Source organism: Delphinapterus leucas, chromosome 20 (assembly GCF_059928025.1).
Source record: "Delphinapterus leucas isolate spDelLeu-1000000601 "Yukka" chromosome 20, BTC_Dleu_Yukka2, whole genome shotgun sequence".
Lineage (NCBI taxonomy): Eukaryota > Metazoa > Chordata > Mammalia > Artiodactyla > Monodontidae > Delphinapterus > Delphinapterus leucas.
The window spans coordinates 11,856,297-11,875,008 of NC_143148.1; the positions used below are offsets into that span (position 1 = coordinate 11,856,297).

At 53.7% G+C, this 18,712-nt stretch overlaps 1 protein-coding gene and 1 long non-coding RNA gene across 3 annotated transcripts; one reads left to right on the top strand and one right to left on the bottom strand.

Moving 5' to 3' along the window:
* Positions 1-755: 755 nt before the first annotated feature.
* On the bottom strand, positions 756-18,486 carry DEDD2 (death effector domain containing 2). 2 transcript variants are annotated; one of them, XM_089902782.1, is made up of 5 exons: positions 18,469-18,486; positions 16,176-16,542; positions 14,254-14,376; positions 10,659-10,799; positions 756-1,974 (listed from the first exon to the last, which is right to left on the bottom strand). In XM_089902782.1, exons 2-5 carry the CDS (start codon positions 16,501-16,503, stop codon positions 1,598-1,600), a joined length of 969 nt encoding a protein of 322 aa, XP_089758908.1. In that variant the 5' UTR covers positions 16,504-16,542; positions 18,469-18,486; the 3' UTR covers positions 756-1,597. The 2 variants fall into 2 exon arrangements, with proteins under 2 accessions (XP_089758908.1, XP_022441259.1); XM_022585551.3 differs by lacking the exon at positions 18,469-18,486 and adding an exon at positions 17,155-17,274.
* Positions 1,969-8,029, top strand: LOC149744596 (uncharacterized). Its single transcript, XR_016390926.1, has 2 exons — positions 1,969-6,226; positions 8,000-8,029. It is a non-coding gene; the product is annotated as an uncharacterized LOC149744596 (long non-coding RNA).
* Positions 18,487-18,712: the final 226 nt, after the last annotated feature.

An 18,712-nucleotide genomic window follows, 5' to 3' on the forward strand; every position in this document is an offset into this window, starting at 1 on the left:
CAACTCCTAGACTTGCCACTGTATCCCTGTGTATCAACACAGGTCAGGGGTCCAGGACAGGTTCCCAGGCGTGGATAGCTGCATCCTTTCCCCCAAGAAAAGCCAGCAGTTGGGAATCCCTGCCCTCCCCCTCCCCAACTCCCAGCCCAGGTCCCCTTCTCGCCCAGGAAGGAAAGCCCCCAGTATTGTGTACGGAACTTGAGTTCCTACACTCTTAAAACAAGGAGTAGGGAAAGAGCAAGAGGCCACAACCTCAGCTGTAGCCACCGGGCAGCAGGAAGTAGTGTTTGGCCTCAGGGGGAGAAACAACAGAGATCCAGATTTAAGATTAGTAACTGTCCAGAAGCTGTGAGGGGTGAAGAGCCACCTGGAGAGGGGCTCTAGGCAGAGAGCACTGGCTGCTGACCCATTTGGTTTCCAAACCCTTGGGCTCTGTCGGCCTTGGAGATAAGACAGCTAGCCCACCTCACCGAACTAGTTAAAAAATACCAGCACTCCCAAGGACATACAGGAGCGAAGCATGTGTGAATGAGGTTGAGAGAGTCTATGACTCCAAGGCAGTATTTCCTCCTTCAACAGATGAGGAAACTGAAGCCAAAAGGAGGGCAAGACCGTGGCAGCAGCCGGCACATGATGGTCCAGCATCCTGCCCACCCTCCAGCCAGATACCAGGCAAGGAACTCCGGGATTGGTACTGGGCCCAGGCTCTAATCAGCTCCTTCCTCCAGCCCATAAAGGAAAGAGTACAGCCGTGATGCCCACCTATGCCCTATCCAGGGCAGTTTTATTGGTGTCACTCATAAAAGGCCTTTCCCATCAGCCCCAAGCCTTTGCCTTCCCTTTCTGAGAAAGAAGCTGGTTCCTGGTCCTGGCCTCCTGGGAAACAGCACAGTTGGTCTGATGCCGCTGCAACACATGTGTGACACTCGGTGCAGATCCATGTGCAAATCTGTGTCCAGCTTCGGGGAGCAGGAGAAGGGGGAGAGCCAGGTCTGTGTGTGGAAGCTGGGCAGAGCCCGGCTGGCTGTAGAGATGTGCGGGCAAGGTGAGCAGACCCCAGATGCACCCCAGCTCCAGTGCCCACTGGTGTGGCTGAAGCTCAGGGTTGGGGGGCGGTATAATCAGAGATCCTGAGAGAGAAGCCCTTAGGCCAAAGCAGTAAGTGGAACAGGCCAGGGCAGGAGCCCAGGAGAGATTTCAGAGGGGGCAGCGTGTGTGCACGCACACAGCCCAGGGTCAGGAATACGATGTGCAAGGGGCCTTTGGTGTTTGGCTATGCCTCCCTTCCTTTCGGATCTGCAGGCCTGAGCCCCTGGCCTCCTGAAGCTGAGGGAATGCACCTAATGGGCCGGCGGGGGGGGGGGGGTAAGGGGCGCGGGGGGGCGGGGGTTGGAAAGGAAACTCAGCTGGAAGTGGTTTAGGCCTCAAAGCCCACATCCTGTGGGAGGGTCTATCAAGGGGCCTGGCTGTCACAGTCCTCAGAGCTAGTAGAGTGACAGTCCTCTAGGAGTAGAGATGGTCGACATCCTCCAGGGGAGAAGGTGGCCCAGAGGCTAGGAGGTGGGGTCAGTCCTGCCAGATCCAGGATCAGGAGGCCTCAGGCGGGCCTTCCCCCCTCCTCCATCAGCAGCAGGCGGCGCCGGCCAGCCTCGTAATCGGCCTCGTCCACACTGACCAGCAGGCGGACAGCCTCCCGGCCCACGGCTTCACGCAGAGCCTCAGTCAGGAACACGCCCCGCAGGGCCTGCAGCAGGGCACCACTCAGGTAGTCACCCCAGAAGGCGTCCAGATAGGAGAGCTCTGAGAACTTGATGTCACAGACCACAGAGCCCAGGTCCCGAGAGCGCAGCACCGCCGTGGCCTGCCCAAACACGTCCAGCTGCCGTGCCAGGGCCTGGGGCCTCCGGGATGCCACGCCCTGCTCCAAGGCCGGCCCATGCTCGCAGTACTCTGCTCGCACCCTGAGCCGGATGTCTGCGGAGAAGGAGGGACTGGTCAGGGAGGGGCCGACACACGGCGCAGCAGGGCCAGGGGGAAGAGGGGGACCGCCACCCTCCCTCGCTCCCTCCAGCCTCCTCCTGCTGCCCCTCACTGTGGGCTGCACTGCACCAGCCCCACAACCTTCCCCCTTCTGGTAACCACACCCAAGTACGGGTGACACCCTCACTCCGCTTCTCTCTTGTGGTCTGTTACCTCCTGACCTGGTGGCCTTGCTCTTCCCCTCACGTGCCCCACTCCAGCCTCACCACCTCCTCGCTGGCCCACCCCCCCCACCAGCAGGCAGGTTCTGCCCGGTCCTGCCTCTCCTTCAGCCCGGGGTGTTCTCTCCCCAGCGCCCACGGGACTTACTCCCTCACTTCCTACAGGCCTTTGCTCAGAGGCCACCTCCCCAGTGAGCCTACCTCGACCACCCTGTTTACCACCACCACCCGGCCCCGGGATTCCCAGTTCCCCTTTCCTTGCTCCATTTCTTCCCAAGGCACTTATCACCTTCTAACCTACCCTAAGCTCTCCCTTACCGTCAGGCTTATCACCTGTCTCCCCCCCAATGTGAGCTCCCTGAAGGAAGGGATTTTTGCCTGTCTTGTTCATTAGTGTAGCCCCGTTACATACAGTAGGTACTCAATACACATTTGTGAAAGAACCAATGCACGAATGAATGGACTTGCTTTTAGGTAAGCAGCTTTACCCCTCTTGCGTCCTCGAACAGGGAGATTCATGTGGGGCCAGTCATATCCTCAGCCCCACAACCACCAAGCAAGCACCAGGCCCAGGAGACTCAAGGCTGGAACTGGGCTGGCTCTACTGCAAGCAGGAGCTCTCTTTCCACAGAGGCTGCCAAGAAGGTGGGCTGTTAATAAGCCCATAGCTGCTGGGGGCCGTTTTGCCACCAGGAGGGGAGAGAATGAAACCTACACAAGGCCAAGGACAGAGAGGAAAAGACTCCTGAGGTTCATCACGTGTGCGTGGAGCGCCTGGATCTTCAGCAATAATCAAGTTCCTTTTTGCTTAAGCCAGTCTGAGTTGTGTTTGTCACTTATAACCCTGCCTACATCCACCCAAATGTGGTGGCAGCTCTGTGCAGGGGATAGGACACGGAACTTCCAAGGCTATCCCTGTAAATGTGATCTCAGGCATATCACCCCCCTGCGGGATTACTGAATTCCCACCCGTGAATCGGGCTACTAACAGAACTTCCTCTCCACTCACAACACAGGCTATCCTGAGGATCTGCTATAAGCTGTAAATGACAAGCAGCAGAATCACACAAACTCATTTAATTCACAAACGACCCTGTGAGGCAGGCCCTATTGTCACCCCAACTTACAGATGAGGAAATGGAGGCAAAGAGAAATGATTTGCCCAAGGTCGCACGGCCAGGGAGTAGCAAGGCATGACAGAGGGCACTGACTCTCCCACACCCCACAGAGCAGCCTCAGGTCAGTGGAGCTGATTCTAATCCAGGAGCCTTCAGGCGCTAGCTATGTGACCTGGGACAAATCACCACCTCTCTGAGCCCAGGTTCCTGCCTAAACCAGGGGACAACCCCTACTGGAAAGCCTGTTCAGATGACGGTCCACCAATGGGTGCTAAAAAATGGCAGCCACCAGCAGCTCTGATGTGCCAAACGCTTTGCCCTTGGAGATTCAGCCTGATCAGCCCTGTGGGGCAGGGGCCACAATGAACCCATTTGACAGATGAGGTAACTGAAGCTCTGGGAGGGGAAGTGTCATACCCCTGACTCCTTTCACCTTTCAAAGACTGTGTCACCACAGAGCAGAAAGTAGAAGGCAAGTCCCTGCTTCCCCAAGCGACTTCTCAGCACCACCCACTTCCTCCTCCCACCCCAAACCCCAAATGCTTCCTTTTTCTGCCTTGAGGGGAAGCTCACCCTCTCTGCTTGAGGCCCAGGAAAACCTACCTGGCCTTAGCCCCCAGGACTTCCCACAACACTCAGACCTGGCTCCCTCCATGCTAAGGATCAGATAAGACCTCTGGGCCCACATCCTGGACTCCCCAGTGTCTAACCACGCCTCCGTAGCGTGGGCTGGGAGGCAGGGGGCTGGAGGAGCAGCACCTGTCCAAGGCCACACGGGCTGCTCAGTGGCAGAGGCACAGAGCCTGGTGGCGGAGAACGACAGACCTTGAGGCGAGTCCTGGCTCCGCCACTGTCTAGGTGTGGGGCCTTGGGCATGTGACCTCACCTCTCTGAGCCTCAGTTTCCCCATCTGAAAAACAAACAAACAAGAGGTCCCTGCTGCACGATGGGGTCATGAGGATTACATTAGGCAACTCATGAAGCATGTGACCCAGGGCCTAGACGCCGAAGGCACCCAAAAACAGGAACTGTAATTTCAACACTCACCTCTCTACCGCCACAGCCCCTGCCTAGGCCTCGCCCTCTCTCACCTGGGCCCCTGAGCCAACCTCCTCCCCACCCTCCTCCTTCAATCCCAGCTACATCCTCCCATACCCTGCCCTCCAGTCACAAGGGAAGTGGTCCCAGTACAAGCCTTACTCACAAAATGACCTGTCCACCTCTTCTGACCAGAATGCCCATCACCCACCAAGGCCCGGCTCACGGGACCTGTGGCCCGCCCAGGTGAATCCCCTCCCAGATGGCCTTTATCCTCAGCACAGACTGCTACTAGACCTGCGGTGGAAACTGTCTATTCACCCAGAGCCCACCGGGCATGGTGGGGGTGGAAGGAGGACAGGATCAGGGGGGACCCTCATGTGTCCCATTCATCCTTCCATTCAACAGACATTTACTAAGTGCCAGGGACGGTGGGGAGACACGAGCGCCCCGCCACAAGTGGGACTGGAAGACATGTAAGCCCCAGTCAAGGAGCACTTTGTATAGGCCAGACCCTACCCAGGTGCTTTCCCTGTCTTAACCCCCGAGTCCTCACAGCACTTTCATTATCCCAAATACAGGTGAAGACATGGCCCAACCTCTGGTCTGAAACACAAGAGGACGGTACACAGAAGGGGAGGACAGGGAAACTCCACTGGAGAAGAGGAGAGATGTGTGTTATCTGAGCCACCACTCCACCCCGGTCCTGAATCATGGGCATCACGCACAATCTCTCTTTGTTTCTCGCCAAAATAATTTAACCGTAGGTGACACTTATATAGTACTTACTGCACTACCTTCACACATTTCACATCTCTATTGACTTTTTTTTTTTTTTTTTTGCGGTACGCAGGCCTCTCACTGTTGTGGCCTCTCCCGTTGTGGAGCACAGGCTCCGGATGCGCAGGCTCAGCGGCCATGGCTCACGGACCCAGCTGCTCCACGGCATGTGGGATCATCCTGGACCTGGGCACAAACCTGTGTCCCCTGCATCGGCAGGCGGACTCTCAACCACTGCGCCACCAGGGAAGCCCTATTGACCTTTTTGATCATGCCTGCAACCTTATGAGGCAGTGCTATTGTCCCCTTTTTGTAGATGAGGGAACTAAGGCACAGAGGATGAGTCACCTGCCCAAGGCCACACAGGCAGGAAATGGCAGAGCTGGAGTTCCAACCGAGATGCCTGGCTCCAGAGCCCAAGCTCTTTTAACTATCCCTATCCTGTTTGCTGCCTCTCATACAACCATACACAGAAGTCCATAATTAAAGGCATTCCAAGGGTCAGGAGAGGAAATTATAGAGAACGATTCAGATCGAAACAATCAGAGAGGACCTCTCCAGGAAATGACACTGGAAGTAAAATGTGAAAGAGGACAAGTAAGTCGAGACAGGAAAGCAGTGAAAAGAGAAGAGTGACTTTCCCAGAAGAGATCGGTGTGTGTTAAAGTCCAGAGGCAAAAAATGAACTTGGGGCATTCACAGGCTGGGGGCCAGCATGGTGGAAAAGGGTACAAGGGGACAACTGGAGGCGCAGGGCTGACCACGCCCTGGCAGGCTGGGGCAGGGAGTCTGGGGCCTCCTGAGCTGACCACACCTCTCTGCACCTCGGTGGCCTCCTCCATAAAACAACCTCACCCCAGTACCTGTTCTCATGGGGCCACTGTGAGGATTACAAGGCTGGATGCAGCAGGAAGGAAGTGGCCTCAGGATACCAAGACAACTCCAGCTGCTCTGCAGAAGCAGCAGGGCGGTCAGGAAAAGCGCCAGGGCAGCACTCGGGGAAGGCTGAAGGCGGCTGAACAGTTTCATCCGGCCAGGAACACACCAAATGCTTGGTCAACAGCATTTGTCAACAGTCCCTCGCCAATGGTAGGGAGATGCTCCCTGCCCCCAGGACGGAGGGTGGGGCCCCGTCTTCCTCCAGAGGAGAGCTGCTCCCGCCTCCTGCACTCAGGTGGGCCCCCACACTTTTTTAAAAAAAATAATAAATTTATTTATTTTTGGCTGCATTAGGTCCTCGTTGCTGCACACGGGCTTTCTCTAGTTGTGGAGAGCAGGGGCTACTCTTCGTTGTGGTGCGCGGGCTTCTCATTGCGGGGGCTTCTCTTGTTGCAGAGCACAGGCTCTAGGCACGTGCGGGCTTCAGTAGTTGTGGCACGTGGGCTCAGCAGCTGTGGCTCGTGGGCTCCAGAGCACAGCCTCAGTAGTTGTGGTGCCCAGGCTTAGTTACTCGCAGCATGTGGAATCTTCCTGGACCAGGGTGGATTCTTAACCACTGCGCCACCAGGGAAGCCCCCCAACACTCTCTTGTTCCTCTACCCGACACCTCATCAGTCTCTCTTCTGGGACAGAATGGGCCGCAGAGGGAAATGGGAGGGGCTTTCCAGTGGGAGATCAGGAAAGGTATGAGGGACAGGCCCAGGTGAGCAGGTGAGCAGCGTTCTGTGCCAGACCCTGTGCCGGAGGCCAGGGATGACTCTCACTCAGGTCTCCCCTCCGGGAAAGGCTGGGGACACAGAGGACCTGTGCCCAGGAGAGAGAATCAGCCAGTAAGCTCTAAGGGACAGACTCCACCCTCCAATGCCACACCAATACCAGCACCTCCTCTGGACAAAAGCCGGCTCCCTCTCCTGCCGCAGTCTTTTCCCCAAGGCACAGCCAGAGTCACGGTGTCACTGTAAGTTGCTCAGCCTTTCCTGAGCTAATGGATGGAGGCGGTGAGCAGCTGCTGCCACCAAGGGCAGTTAAGAGACAAGCAGCCTCTGCCTGCTTCCTAAAGGAAGAGCACAATGCCACCTGGGAGGCGAGCTTGAAAAAAAACAGAAGGGGGGCTTCCTGGTGGCGCAGCGGTTAAGAATCCACCTGCCAGTGCAGTGGACACGGGTTCGATCCCTGGTCCGGGAAGATCCCACATGCCGCGGAGCAACTAAGCCTGTGCGCCACAACTGCTGAGCCTGCGCTCTAGAGCCCTCGAGCTACAACTACTGAGCCCGCGTGCCACAACTACTGAAGCCCGTGCGCCTAGCACCCATGCTCTGCAACAGGAGAAGCCACCGCAATGAGAAGCCCACGCGCAGCAATGAAGACCCAATGCAGCCCCCAAAATTAATTAATTAATTAAAATTATTATTATTTTTTTAAAAAAAGGGCATTTCCTGGCGGTCCAGGGGTTAGGATGCAGCACTTTCGTTGCCAAGGGCAGGGGTTCAATCCCTGGTCAGGAAACTAAGATCCTGCAAGCCACACAGCGTGGCCAAAATAAGAAAATAAAAAAACAAAACCATCAAACCAGAATCTGATCAAGCCTCTCCAGGCCCAACTACCAATTTTCAGGAAATATGACAGGGGAACATGTTCAGTCAATCCTACCACAGAACGCAATCTGCAGAAGCCAGTCTTTGGGAAACACTACAGGACAACTACTTTCAACAGATACAAGGGTGGTGGGGGAGAAATCAGAGGTGATGGGGGAATCCTATAAATTAGGAGAGACTTAAGAGAACCAATATTTATAAGAATTAGAAATTAAAGCACTGAGCAGACACATGAGAGTAAGAAGTTATTGTTATTTTTTTGGTGTGATTTTTTTTTTTTTTAAGAATTCTTACTCTTTTTTTTTTTTTTTTTTTTTTGGCTGCACAGGTTGCAGGATCTTAGTTTCCCGACCAGGGACTGAACTCGGGCCACAGCAGTGAAAGCGCCAAGTCCAAGTCCTAACCACTGGACCGTCAGGGAACTCCCCAGTTCTTATCTTCTAGAAATACACAGTGAAAAATCTACCAGTGAAATAAAAGGACACCTGGAACTGACTCCAAAACAACGTGGCTAATGAAACAAGATGAGCCATGACCTGACAACTGCTGAGGTTGGGGGCCGGGGAGCCAGGATTCGTTATGTTAATCTGTCTGCTTCTATTTCTTCTCCATAGGAAACACTGAAGGAAAAAAAAGCAAAGCGCAGCCTGTCATTCAAGTCCTCCCACTGCTTTCCATCATTTAAACAAACGCAAAGCCTGGCCCGTGGCTCCCAGGCTCTGCAGGATGGGCCCCTGGTCACCTCTCCTGCCCTCACCTCCTGGCAGCCTCCCCGCACTCCCTCTGCTCCAGCCCTGCCAGCTTCCTCTCGGTCCCAGCACCACCACTGCCATGTCCCCACACAGGCCTCTGCTCCTCCTGTCCCCTCAATCTGAAACACCCTGCCTCAGCCATCCACACACTCCTACCTCTCCTCCTGTCTTCTGAGAGGCCATCCTAGACCACCCTACCTTGAAAATCCACCTAGAACTGGATTTTCCATCATTCTCTACCCCCTCCCCCTGCTTGTTTCTCTTCACAGCTGACATCTGAAGTTTCTCTTCCTTCCCTTAGCCTTCTCCTCCCACCAGAACACAAGCTCCATGAGGGCAGGGGCCTCCAGTCCCTTCTGTGGGACGTAAGCAGGTAGTCAATGCTCTATAAACACACGTGGAACAACCAAATGAGCAAACCCGAGCTTCGGCCCAGCCCTGCCCCTCCGCACAATGGGGGACGGCATCCCTACCTCAAGGGCCGTCTTGAGAATTCAAGGTCAGGTGAGGAGCACGCTCAGCTCAGGGCGCAGTGGACGGCCCTGAGAGGGATGTGGAGACTCAGAGGTCCTGTGTCTGAGCCCAGGATCCCCCATGGCCCCTTCCTCACACTCTTGGGGCCTCCGGAGTTCAGTCTGGTTCTATCCCTCAGTGGAAGGCAGCTGCCTGGGGCTCAACCCCCACAGCTATCACAGGTGAGGAGGAGGCAAGAATGGCAGACCCGTTCCTCACTCAGGTCTGGAGGGACCTCCTTCCACCCCTGGGACTAGGCCATCTCCATTTTCAGGGCCCTACTGGGGAAAGCCTCACTCCAGCCCCACCCTGCCTGGTGAGTCAGCAGTCAGACCTGCGCAGCCACGCCCCACAGCAAGAGACAGCCACACCCAGGGTCACAACCTCCCCAACCTCAGAGAAGAGATGGAGGCCTCCAGCAGCAAGACCCCTCACGGCCTCAGCCTGGCCTGCTCCCTAGGGAGGCAGTGACTCTCTAGGCCACCCAGCCAGTGGGTGGCTCTGGTAATTAACTCCTGATTCTGGGGAGAGTCACGACCAAACAGCCACCCCCTCAAGTGCGGGCTGTGTGAGGACTCAGGCTGGCTCCACTGGCCTGTTCCTCCTGAAAGCAGCCAGCACAGGTGTCTACAGCCTCATCTAGGGAGCGGCTAGGACCACCAGGGTCTGGGGGACCGCAATGGGCACCGGGAGGAGGCAGGCTCATGCACTCTGGGGGTTGGAGGCTCTGCAGATGGCAGGAGGAAGCGTCCTGAGGCCAAGGTCTCCTGGGGGATGCAGAGCTGCTGCCACCTGCCCCTCAACCTTCCCTCCTATAATTCCACCCCCACCCACCCAGCCTGAGCCTCTCACCAGCTGATACCCTCTGTGACCAGAGCCTTGCCCAACTCAGAGGAGGGGGTACCAGAGGGGCGTGTGGGAGTGTGTGAGAGAGTCTGCGCCCTACCCGTGCCTGTGTCCTCCCCTCAGGACCAGTGAGAATTTCTTAAGGGCAAGGTCTGCATGAGTCTGCATAGCAGAGTCCCCTAACCCATCCAACCCACCTGTCTGCAGGTACAGTCAACCCTATATCCAAAATGTTTATTTCCTTAAGTCCACCTCCTTCTCACCCTCTCCAGCGCCACTACCCCAGGCCAGACCTCTGCCTCATCCTTGTTGGACTGTGAAGCCCCTCCGCTCATTTCCCTGCTTCCACTTTGTGGATTTATTTCATGTGCACCTACAGAGCATGTGCTACATGTCCAGCACTGTTCTAAACACTTTGCAAATTGTAACTCATTTATTAACTGATTTTCCAGATGAAACTGGAGTTCCTTTAAAAACTGGTATCAGATCACTTCACTCCCCTGCTAAAAACCCTTGGAAAGCCCTTGACTCATAGAATAAAATCTAACTCCCATCTGCTCTGAGGCCTGCCAGGCCCAGCTGCTCAGTCCCTGCCTGGCTCCTCCAACAAAAAATGACATTGAGGGCAGGGGACTGTCAGGAAAGGCTTCCTGGAGGAGGCAGCACACAACACAGTCCTTCAACTATGGGCAGGATGTAGACAAGCGAGTAGGCAACAGAAAAGACAGGGATTCCACTGTGCTGTACAGATGCATGGAGTTGCTGCCCACCCACTGGGTGTCACACCCCAGATGAGGGCCCATTCTCCCACCCTTCAGCTCTACTGGCTGCAACGGGCACTGCACATGCACTCCCAAGGCATGCACAGACACCTACCACAGGTCACTTTGCCTTCTGAGGTAGGCCCGGCTGGCTCCTGCTGCTGCTGGGGGGTGGCTGGACCTCCTCTCTGCCGCCGTCTGGCGCCACCACTGGGACGGCCCCGACTCCGCCGCTGCCGTTTAGTTGGGGGAGAACCTGAGGAGAGAAAGATGGTGTAGGTTGAAGACCAGATGATGGGTGGAGCACCAAGGTGGGTGCCCAAGGAAGCGCTCAAGGCTGGACTCCACGCTGTCAGACCCTGGGTGAGCCCCTCTGCTTCCTGGGCCATAAGATGGCTAATAAGTACAAGTTAGCATCATCTGGAAGGACAGACGAGCACACCCCACCACCTGGCAGTCCCACTCTCAGGTGTGACCCCAGAGAAACCCTGACTACTCACCCCAGGAAACAGGCAGGACACCAGTAGCTGGAGCTCTGTTTATAGTTCCTAACCACATAAACCTGAAGACAATGTAAATGTCTGGCAAAAGTACACGGAGTAATTTCCACAAAAGACTGCTTAGTGAACTAAAGCAAGTGAAAAACAAATATCTACAGTTTGCTATGTTTTGTATAAAAAAGGAGAGGAAACAAGAATATATACATTGTTTGCTATTTTTGCAAGATGAAACACTGTAAGGCTATGTTAGAAGTGAATGAAATTGATTATCTATTGGGAAGGAGAAAAATAGCAACGGAAATGATACTTCTAAGAACATCTTTTTTACATACTTTAGTTTTGACTTTGGAATCATGTAACTGTTTTACAACATACTCAAAAATTTAACAAGAAACAAAAGAAACAAACCATAAAATTAAACACAAACAGAAACAAATGGATCTAGCTATATATAAAATCAGTAACAAGAAGCAGAAAAAAGAAGGGTCTTAAGTAACTAGGAAGAACATTCTGACTGTAAACTCTCAGTAGGATATACTCTGAAAACAATTAGAACCACAAAAATATCTTATGTTTCATTCAGTAGACACAGCAGTGGTACTGACATTATAAATTTGAAGCTATTTCATTATTGTTGTAAAATAAAGCAAAATAAGTCCATGTCTTAATGTTACCAAGAACCAAGATTTTCAGTGTAAGACAAAAAAGTCCTCGTAGGACTACTGAGCCCGTGTGCCGCAACTACTGAAGCCCGCGCACCCTAGAGACAGGCTCTGCAACAAAGAGAAGCCGCCGCAACGAGAAGCCCGCATACCACAACGAAGAATAGCCCCCGCTAGCCGCAACTAGAGAAAGCCCACACGCAGCAACAAAGACCCAGTGCAGCCAAAAATAAATTAATTTTAAAAAAAAAGTCCTTGTAGGGAATTCCCTGGTGGTACAGTGGTTACAACCTCACAGTTTCACTGCTGAGGGCGCAGGTTCAATCCCTGGTCAGGGAACTAACATCCCCGCAAGCAGCACAGCCAAAAAAAAAAAAAAATCCTTATAATGTTATGTTTGAATTGAAAATGGTAATGTGAACTTTTTTTTTTTTTTTTTGTGGTACGCGGGCCTCTCACTGCTGTGGCCTCTCCCGTTGCGGAGCACAGGCTACAGACGCGCAGGCTCAGCGGCCATGGCTCACGGGGCCCAGCCGCTCCGCGGCATGTGGGATCTTCCCGGACCGGGGCACGAACCCGTGTCCCCTGCATCGGCAGGCGGACTCTCAACCACTGCGCCACCAGGGAAGCCCCTAATATGAACTTTTATGAAAAGCAATTTCTAGTTCTGTTCACTGTAAGCGCCTAAAAACAATGCGCACACTCAGCACCCGGATCTTGGTCTCCAAATACCGCTGCCTCTAAGAGAAACCAGGCTTCTGGAAACAGCGGATTCCAGGGCTGGGGAAGGGAAAACACAAGTGAATCCTGGACACCTTGCAGTCCATCTTGCAGTCCTACAAAGCAGGAAGCACCCAAAGAATGATGGAGACACATCAAAAGGACACAGGATGTAGCCAATTTGGACATCAGGAAGAATAACTAATTGATTATAACAGTAAATAAATAAGAATATATGAGTCTATGGTGACACCCCTCACTAAGTAAAAAGAGAGAGGGAGGGATGGAGGGGAAGAAGAAAGTAAAACTCCTCTTGAGAAAATGCCAGCTAATAGACATAACAAAGAATTAGAAAACCACCATTTCATGAACACCAGTACAGCAACTGGTTCAGGCAGAGGTCACCAATGGCTGCTAAACCCACTGGGGGTGCTGTTGGTGAACACGACGTGCCAAAGTGTCATCTCACAGATTATTTACTAACCACAAGGGGAAAAAATATCTCTGTACGAAGGACAAATACAGCAGACACCACCTTAACCAGGTGATCGGACTTGCTCACTCACAACAGGAAAACCAGGCCTCCTGATGCGCTCTAATGTGAAGACCACGGCATCAACCAAGGAGCATTCCAGCCAAAAACACGTAACCTGAATCTAACCAACTCTCCAAACCCGATTCCCAAACTACAGGGGACAGACGGATAAGTTAAATGATACCATCAGGAAATTATCAGGCATATCCGGAAACAATCAGGACATTGTACAAAACAAGTGGCCTGGTCAATGTCATGGGGGGAAAAAAGAAAAAGGTACGGGGTAGTGGGGGGGGGGGTTTCCATAGTAAGAGATTAAGGAGACTAATAACTGAATGTACAGCAACACAACTATGAGTGGATCCTGAAAGTGCAGACAATATTGAGAAGATCTGAAAATGGACCATTAGGATAACAGAGAATAAGTATTTATGTCCTTTCTTAGGTATGACAGTAGTCTTGAAGTGGTTTCAGACAATCTTCTGATTCTCAGGAGATGCCTGCCAATTTCGGGGTAAAGTGTCCTGATGCCTATAATTTACTTTCAAAGAGTTCAACAAAAAGAAAACAGAATTAGGGACTTCCTTGGTGGTCCAGTGGTTGAGAATCCACCTTCCAATGCAGGGGACGCAGGTCCGATCCCTGGTCGGGGAACTAAAATCTCACATGCCACGGGGCAATTGAGCCCGCAAGTGCCTCAACTAGAGAGAAGCCTGCACACTGCAACGAAAAATCCCAAGTGCCGAACTAAGATCCGATGCAGCCAAAAACAAACGAATAAATATTTAAAAAAAGAAAAAACAGAATTACACATACATGCACATAAAGCAAACCTGGCAAAATGTTAAAATTACTGAGTCTACGTGGAAGTTACAAACACATTCACTGCACTCATCTTTCCACTTCTCGGTATATTTGAAATACGTTTGAATGATTAAAAACTTGGGGGAGGGGAGGAGAGTGGATAAATTAATTGCCATGGCAATTAAACAAAACCAATTAGAAACCCAACATGAATAAATCTCAGAAACATGTCCAACAAAGACAGCCATGTGAAGAATGACACCCATGATGTGGTGCCATTTAAATGACATATAAAACCACAAGAAACAATTCCATAAGTTGTTTCTAGACACGTGCTTTTGCAACAACAAACACACACAAACACAAAGCAAAAATGAGACAGAATCACCCCCACGGGCTCCTTCCTTGATGGGTCAGGATGGGGTAGGTTCATCAGGGTTCAGAAGGGAGAGAGAGAGACTGCTGGCGCGCCCACAGGGCTGGGCTCACCTGTCTCCCACTGACCCTGCTCAACATTTGAAGAACTCCTTGACTGCTGACTGCGACGGCAGCCGCCCTCTGTCCTCTTTGAAGAAGAGCTGGACGTGCCATAGCTGGAGCGTTCTGGAGACACTGTGGGGAGAGAAGAATGGAAAGAAGTATTCAAAGCCTGCGACTTCTCCCAGCCCCAGCCTCCAATTCCCACTCCCTCACCCCCACCCCAGAAGAAAACCTGCCCCACAGGGTGCCTGAGTTCCCCAGAACTCAAAGCCCAGATACCCACTCCCTCTCAAACACCTGCAGCCCAGTAATTGTTCGGTGCCTCCCGGGGTAAAAGACTCATCACCTTCTGGGGCCACCCAATCCATGTCTACAGCAGCTCCAACTGTCAGTTATCCTGTAAGCTGAGTTATGGTCAGGATTCCTGCAATGCTGGCTGCCCCCATCCGTCAACTGCCCCCGGCTCTCCCTGAGGCCCCGAAGAGTAAGCAGGCCTCTGCAGGGTCCCCAGATCTTCTCTTCCAGAGCCTGACCTCCAGACATATTTTTCCAAAAATGCTGCCAGTTCTGCACAAGGGATGCCTTTCTCCTGGTTACCCAAATCCCATGGGCTTACCCTGGGCAGGAAAGCTCACAAAACCCCTCCCTAAACTAGCCACAGCACCTCTAGTAATCCCGCCAAGGGCTCAAAAGCTCAAAGCCTATGCACACAAGGGGCTCTTCACCTTCTCAGGACTGCTGTCCTATAGGAGCACTTCCCTTACAAGGATTAAGGGCACCAACTCTGGAGACAAACCAGCAAGGTTTAAATCCTAGCTCCCACTTTCTAGCTGTGTTATCTGCAAGCTCCTATGTGGCATGGCTTCTCACCTACCTCTGTGCCCTTACTTTGACCTCTGCTCCTGCCACACTGGCCTCTGATAATGCCAAACTCAGTCCTACCTCAGGACTTAAAAGCTTGTCTTTCCCTCTGCCTGGAATTTCCTACTCTGAGATCTATGCACCAGGGTGGCAGTGCAGCCTCAGTTCAAATGCCACCTTCTCAGAAAGGTCTTGACTGGTTATGGAATCTTTTTTTTTTTTTTTTTTTTTTTTTGCTGTACGCGGGCCTCTCACCGCCACGGCCCCTCCCGCCGTGGAGCACAGGCTCTGGACGCGCAGGCCCAGCTGCCCCGCGGCATGCAGGACCCTCCCGGACCGGGGCACGAACCCGCGTCCCCTGCTTTGGCAGGCGCACTCCCAACCACTGCACCACCAGGGAAGCCCTGGTTATGGAATCTTAACCTCCTTTCACTCTGAAGCATTCCACTTCCTACTTTCTCTCTCTGCTCCATTACTCTGTTTCAGTCCTTCCATAACCACATCTAAAAGTAAATCGTTCAAATAAAGTCATCTTCATATACAGAATAAAAAAAAGTAAATCGTTCACCTGTCTTATAGTCTTGATACTCCTCCCAAATGTTTGTTCCTCATGGAACACTTTGTCAGTCCCGTCAAGCTGTATCTCCTGTTCCCTATTCCCCGGGCACACAGGATTCAGCTGTTATATGTGGGCAATCTGCCTAAATTCTCCAACCTACTGCTTTCCCTGTACAGTGGGGACGATGACAGGACTTCCTCTTAGGATTACCAGGAGGATATAGGATGATAGTACATATGAAGAAGGGCTTACTGCTGTGCCCGGCAAGAAGTAAGCCCTCTGTAAACAGACGCTACAAACATCACTATTGATGTAGCCAAATCCCAAAGGCTCACCCCTCCCAATGCCATGCCTCCTCCCTCTTGTGTTTCTCATTGATACTCTGGGAGGAGGAAAGAGTGCGATGGGACACGTACTGAGATGGCACTCTCCGTATCAGACACCGTGGAGGCCCAGCAAAAGCAAGGCCCTCTCCCCACCGGAAGTCTGTCACCCTCCCATTCCACGATACCTGGCCAGCGCCTCTTGCGCGCCAGGTGTGGCAGCAAGTCGTGACGGGACAGCACGCGCAGGAGTTGCCCCAGCAGCCTCAAGTTGCTCTCGTCGCACTGCCCGCGGCGCTCCAGCTCCAGCAGCAGCTCCAGGCCGCTGCGGGCGCGGGCCAGGCCGCCGGCGGCGCCGGGGACCTCGTCCAGCAGGAAGGTTAGCAGCTCCAACTCGCACTCGGTCAGTTGCCCGCCCACCACCTCGAACATACGGTGAAGCGACAGCATCCCGTAGTAGTCCAGGCACTCATCCTCCTCCCAGCTCGGGGCCGGGGTCGACCCGGACAGCGCCATACCCGGGGGAGAGGGGCGGAATAAGCTCAGAACCAGGGCCTAGAACACACACAGCGGGGAGGGGACAGTGGTCAGCGACGCGGAGGCCCGGACCTCACCCCCGCCAGTGCGTCTCCCCTTCCGAGTGCCGCCGGGCAGGGCCACCCTCACATCCCAGCCGTTTTAGCCTCCCCCTTCTCCCGCAAGAGAATGGTATCGCCCGAGGTCCCCTAGTAACAGGTCCAGACGCCAGACCCCTCTTGTCCTCCGACCAGTCGGGCAGGCCCAGCCCGAATGCCCCTACCCAGGTGGTATGTTCCGAACAAGCCTCCCACCCGACTAAGTGACTCGGTTCGAACAAGCCTGGGGGCCCAACGCGGGCCACCCCGCCAATTGCCCTTTGACTATGGGTACTACTGTCCAGACATGTTCCTTGGCTGCGTCCAGAGGTACTGTCGGATCAGCCCCACAGCTCCACCTAAGTGGTACAGTCCGAAAGTGACCCTCTGCCCCCTACAATGGGACCGACCAAAGCAGCCCTTCGCTCCACACAGGTGGCGCTGTACGAATCCGACCCCCTCGCCCTGTAAGGGTGGTACCGCCCTCTCCCCAGCACGCAGGTGGTCCGGTCTACCCGCCACCAGTAGCTTGTAGGCCTCTCCACATCCTCACCGAATTCCAGCGCCTCACGACTCCTGGGCGACGGCCGCGGCCACTTGTTTTGTATCTTTCTGGCACCTTCTCTATTATTACGCCTGCGTCACCTCGCTCCTCCCCCTTCCCCCAACTCGCGCAGGTGCGACCGCCACGCCCCTTAGGCGCACGCGCAGAGAGAGGCTTCCAAGCCCCTCCCTCCGGGCCCGCCCCCAACCGTAACGTCCGGCCGCCCTGTACTGCGCCTGCGCAGAGCGAGAGCGGTTCCGCGTCTGGGCTGGATCTGGTACCATTTTGCCGGATAGCTTCTGCCGATGATATAAGCTTCAGGGTCCTTCGTGCCCTCACGACCTGTGGAAACTACTTATGTCACGGACTACAGCCCCCTCCTTATCACGACCTAGACGCCCACATTACCACTGCTCCCAGCTACCCATGGCAAAGGACCACAATCACGACCATACTGGCTCCGAGTAGCACCCAGGTCCCTTATGATCCGGACTTGGACTCCCCTCCGTTAGACTGCCCCTTACTTCTTTTGGAGACCTACATCCCATCTGTGCCATCTCATGATCTCGACTGCAATCCCTCCTCATCCAACAGAAATCCCCCATCTATAATTTCCTTCCCCAATCAAGACCAAGACTCCCTCATCTCATCTTAGGAATCAATACCTCCTTCCTGATTACAATAGGCCCCTCCATCTCCACTGTGCACCTCCTGATGGCGTCCATCAGGACTCCCCCATTACACTCAGACTCCCCCCTCAAGGAACTCTTAACGCCCCCCCCATAACCCCTTCCAATCTCTGCCCTCCAAGGTCACGGGGACTCCCAATAGCCCCTCTTTAAGCTGCACCTGCCAGTTTCACTCTGGCAAGAGCAGGTCTCTATCAGGAGATTTGGCATCAAGGCTGCATGTCTGAGCACCGCCACCCTGCCCCCCTCTTACGTGACTCAAGGTCAGAGCCCGCTCGTGCCTTGAGACAAGGCCTCTCCCCGGACCTGTTCCCACCCCCGGAATTATCACCCCTTGGGAGGCGGAAGGCCTGGGTCGTGCCTGGCACTGGCTCAGCACTAGCTCTGCTTGGGCTGAGGCAGTGACCTCCGAAGAGTCCCTTCCCCTCTCCCTGATGGCAGTTGTCACCTACTGAAACCCAATCCTGGGCCGGACACACAGTAGGCGCCCAATAAGTGAATATCATTAAATCAACCAAAGAGGGTGAGGGAAGGGAAAGCAATTTTACAAACAGGGAAGGACTATCTATGTCCATGTTAGATAAGTTAAAGTGAGCATCCACGGTGTATCAGGACCTGTGCTGATTGCTTTTACCTGTTTGATTTCATCCAATCCCCTCAACAGCCTTTGAGGTGGATGTGATTCAAGCCCATTTTACATAGGAGTAAAAGTGAGGCCCAGAGAGGGGAAGTACCCCAAGTATGCTTGACTCCAAAGCTGTGCTCTCAGAGATGCTCTGTGTCTTTAGCTATGAAATGACAGTTCTGTCAAGGTCTCCCGCCACACAGTCCACTCCATGATCCTTGCTTTCCAGTGATGTTCACTTATCTCCACTTAA

Excerpts from the sequence above, each read along its gene's own strand:
- DEDD2 (XM_089902782.1), bottom strand. The coding sequence starts at position 16,503 with ATGGCGCTGTCCGGGTCGACCCCGGCCCCGAGCTGGGAGGAGGATGAG. Across the intron at positions 14,377-16,175 it reads GCGCAAGAGGCGCTGGCCAG|TGTCTCCAGAACGCTCCAGC; the intron begins GTATCGTGGAAT and ends CTCTCCCCACAG. Across the intron at positions 10,800-14,253 it reads GCAGGGTCAGTGGGAGACAG|GTTCTCCCCCAACTAAACGG; the intron begins GTGAGCCCAGCC and ends TTCTCTCCTCAG.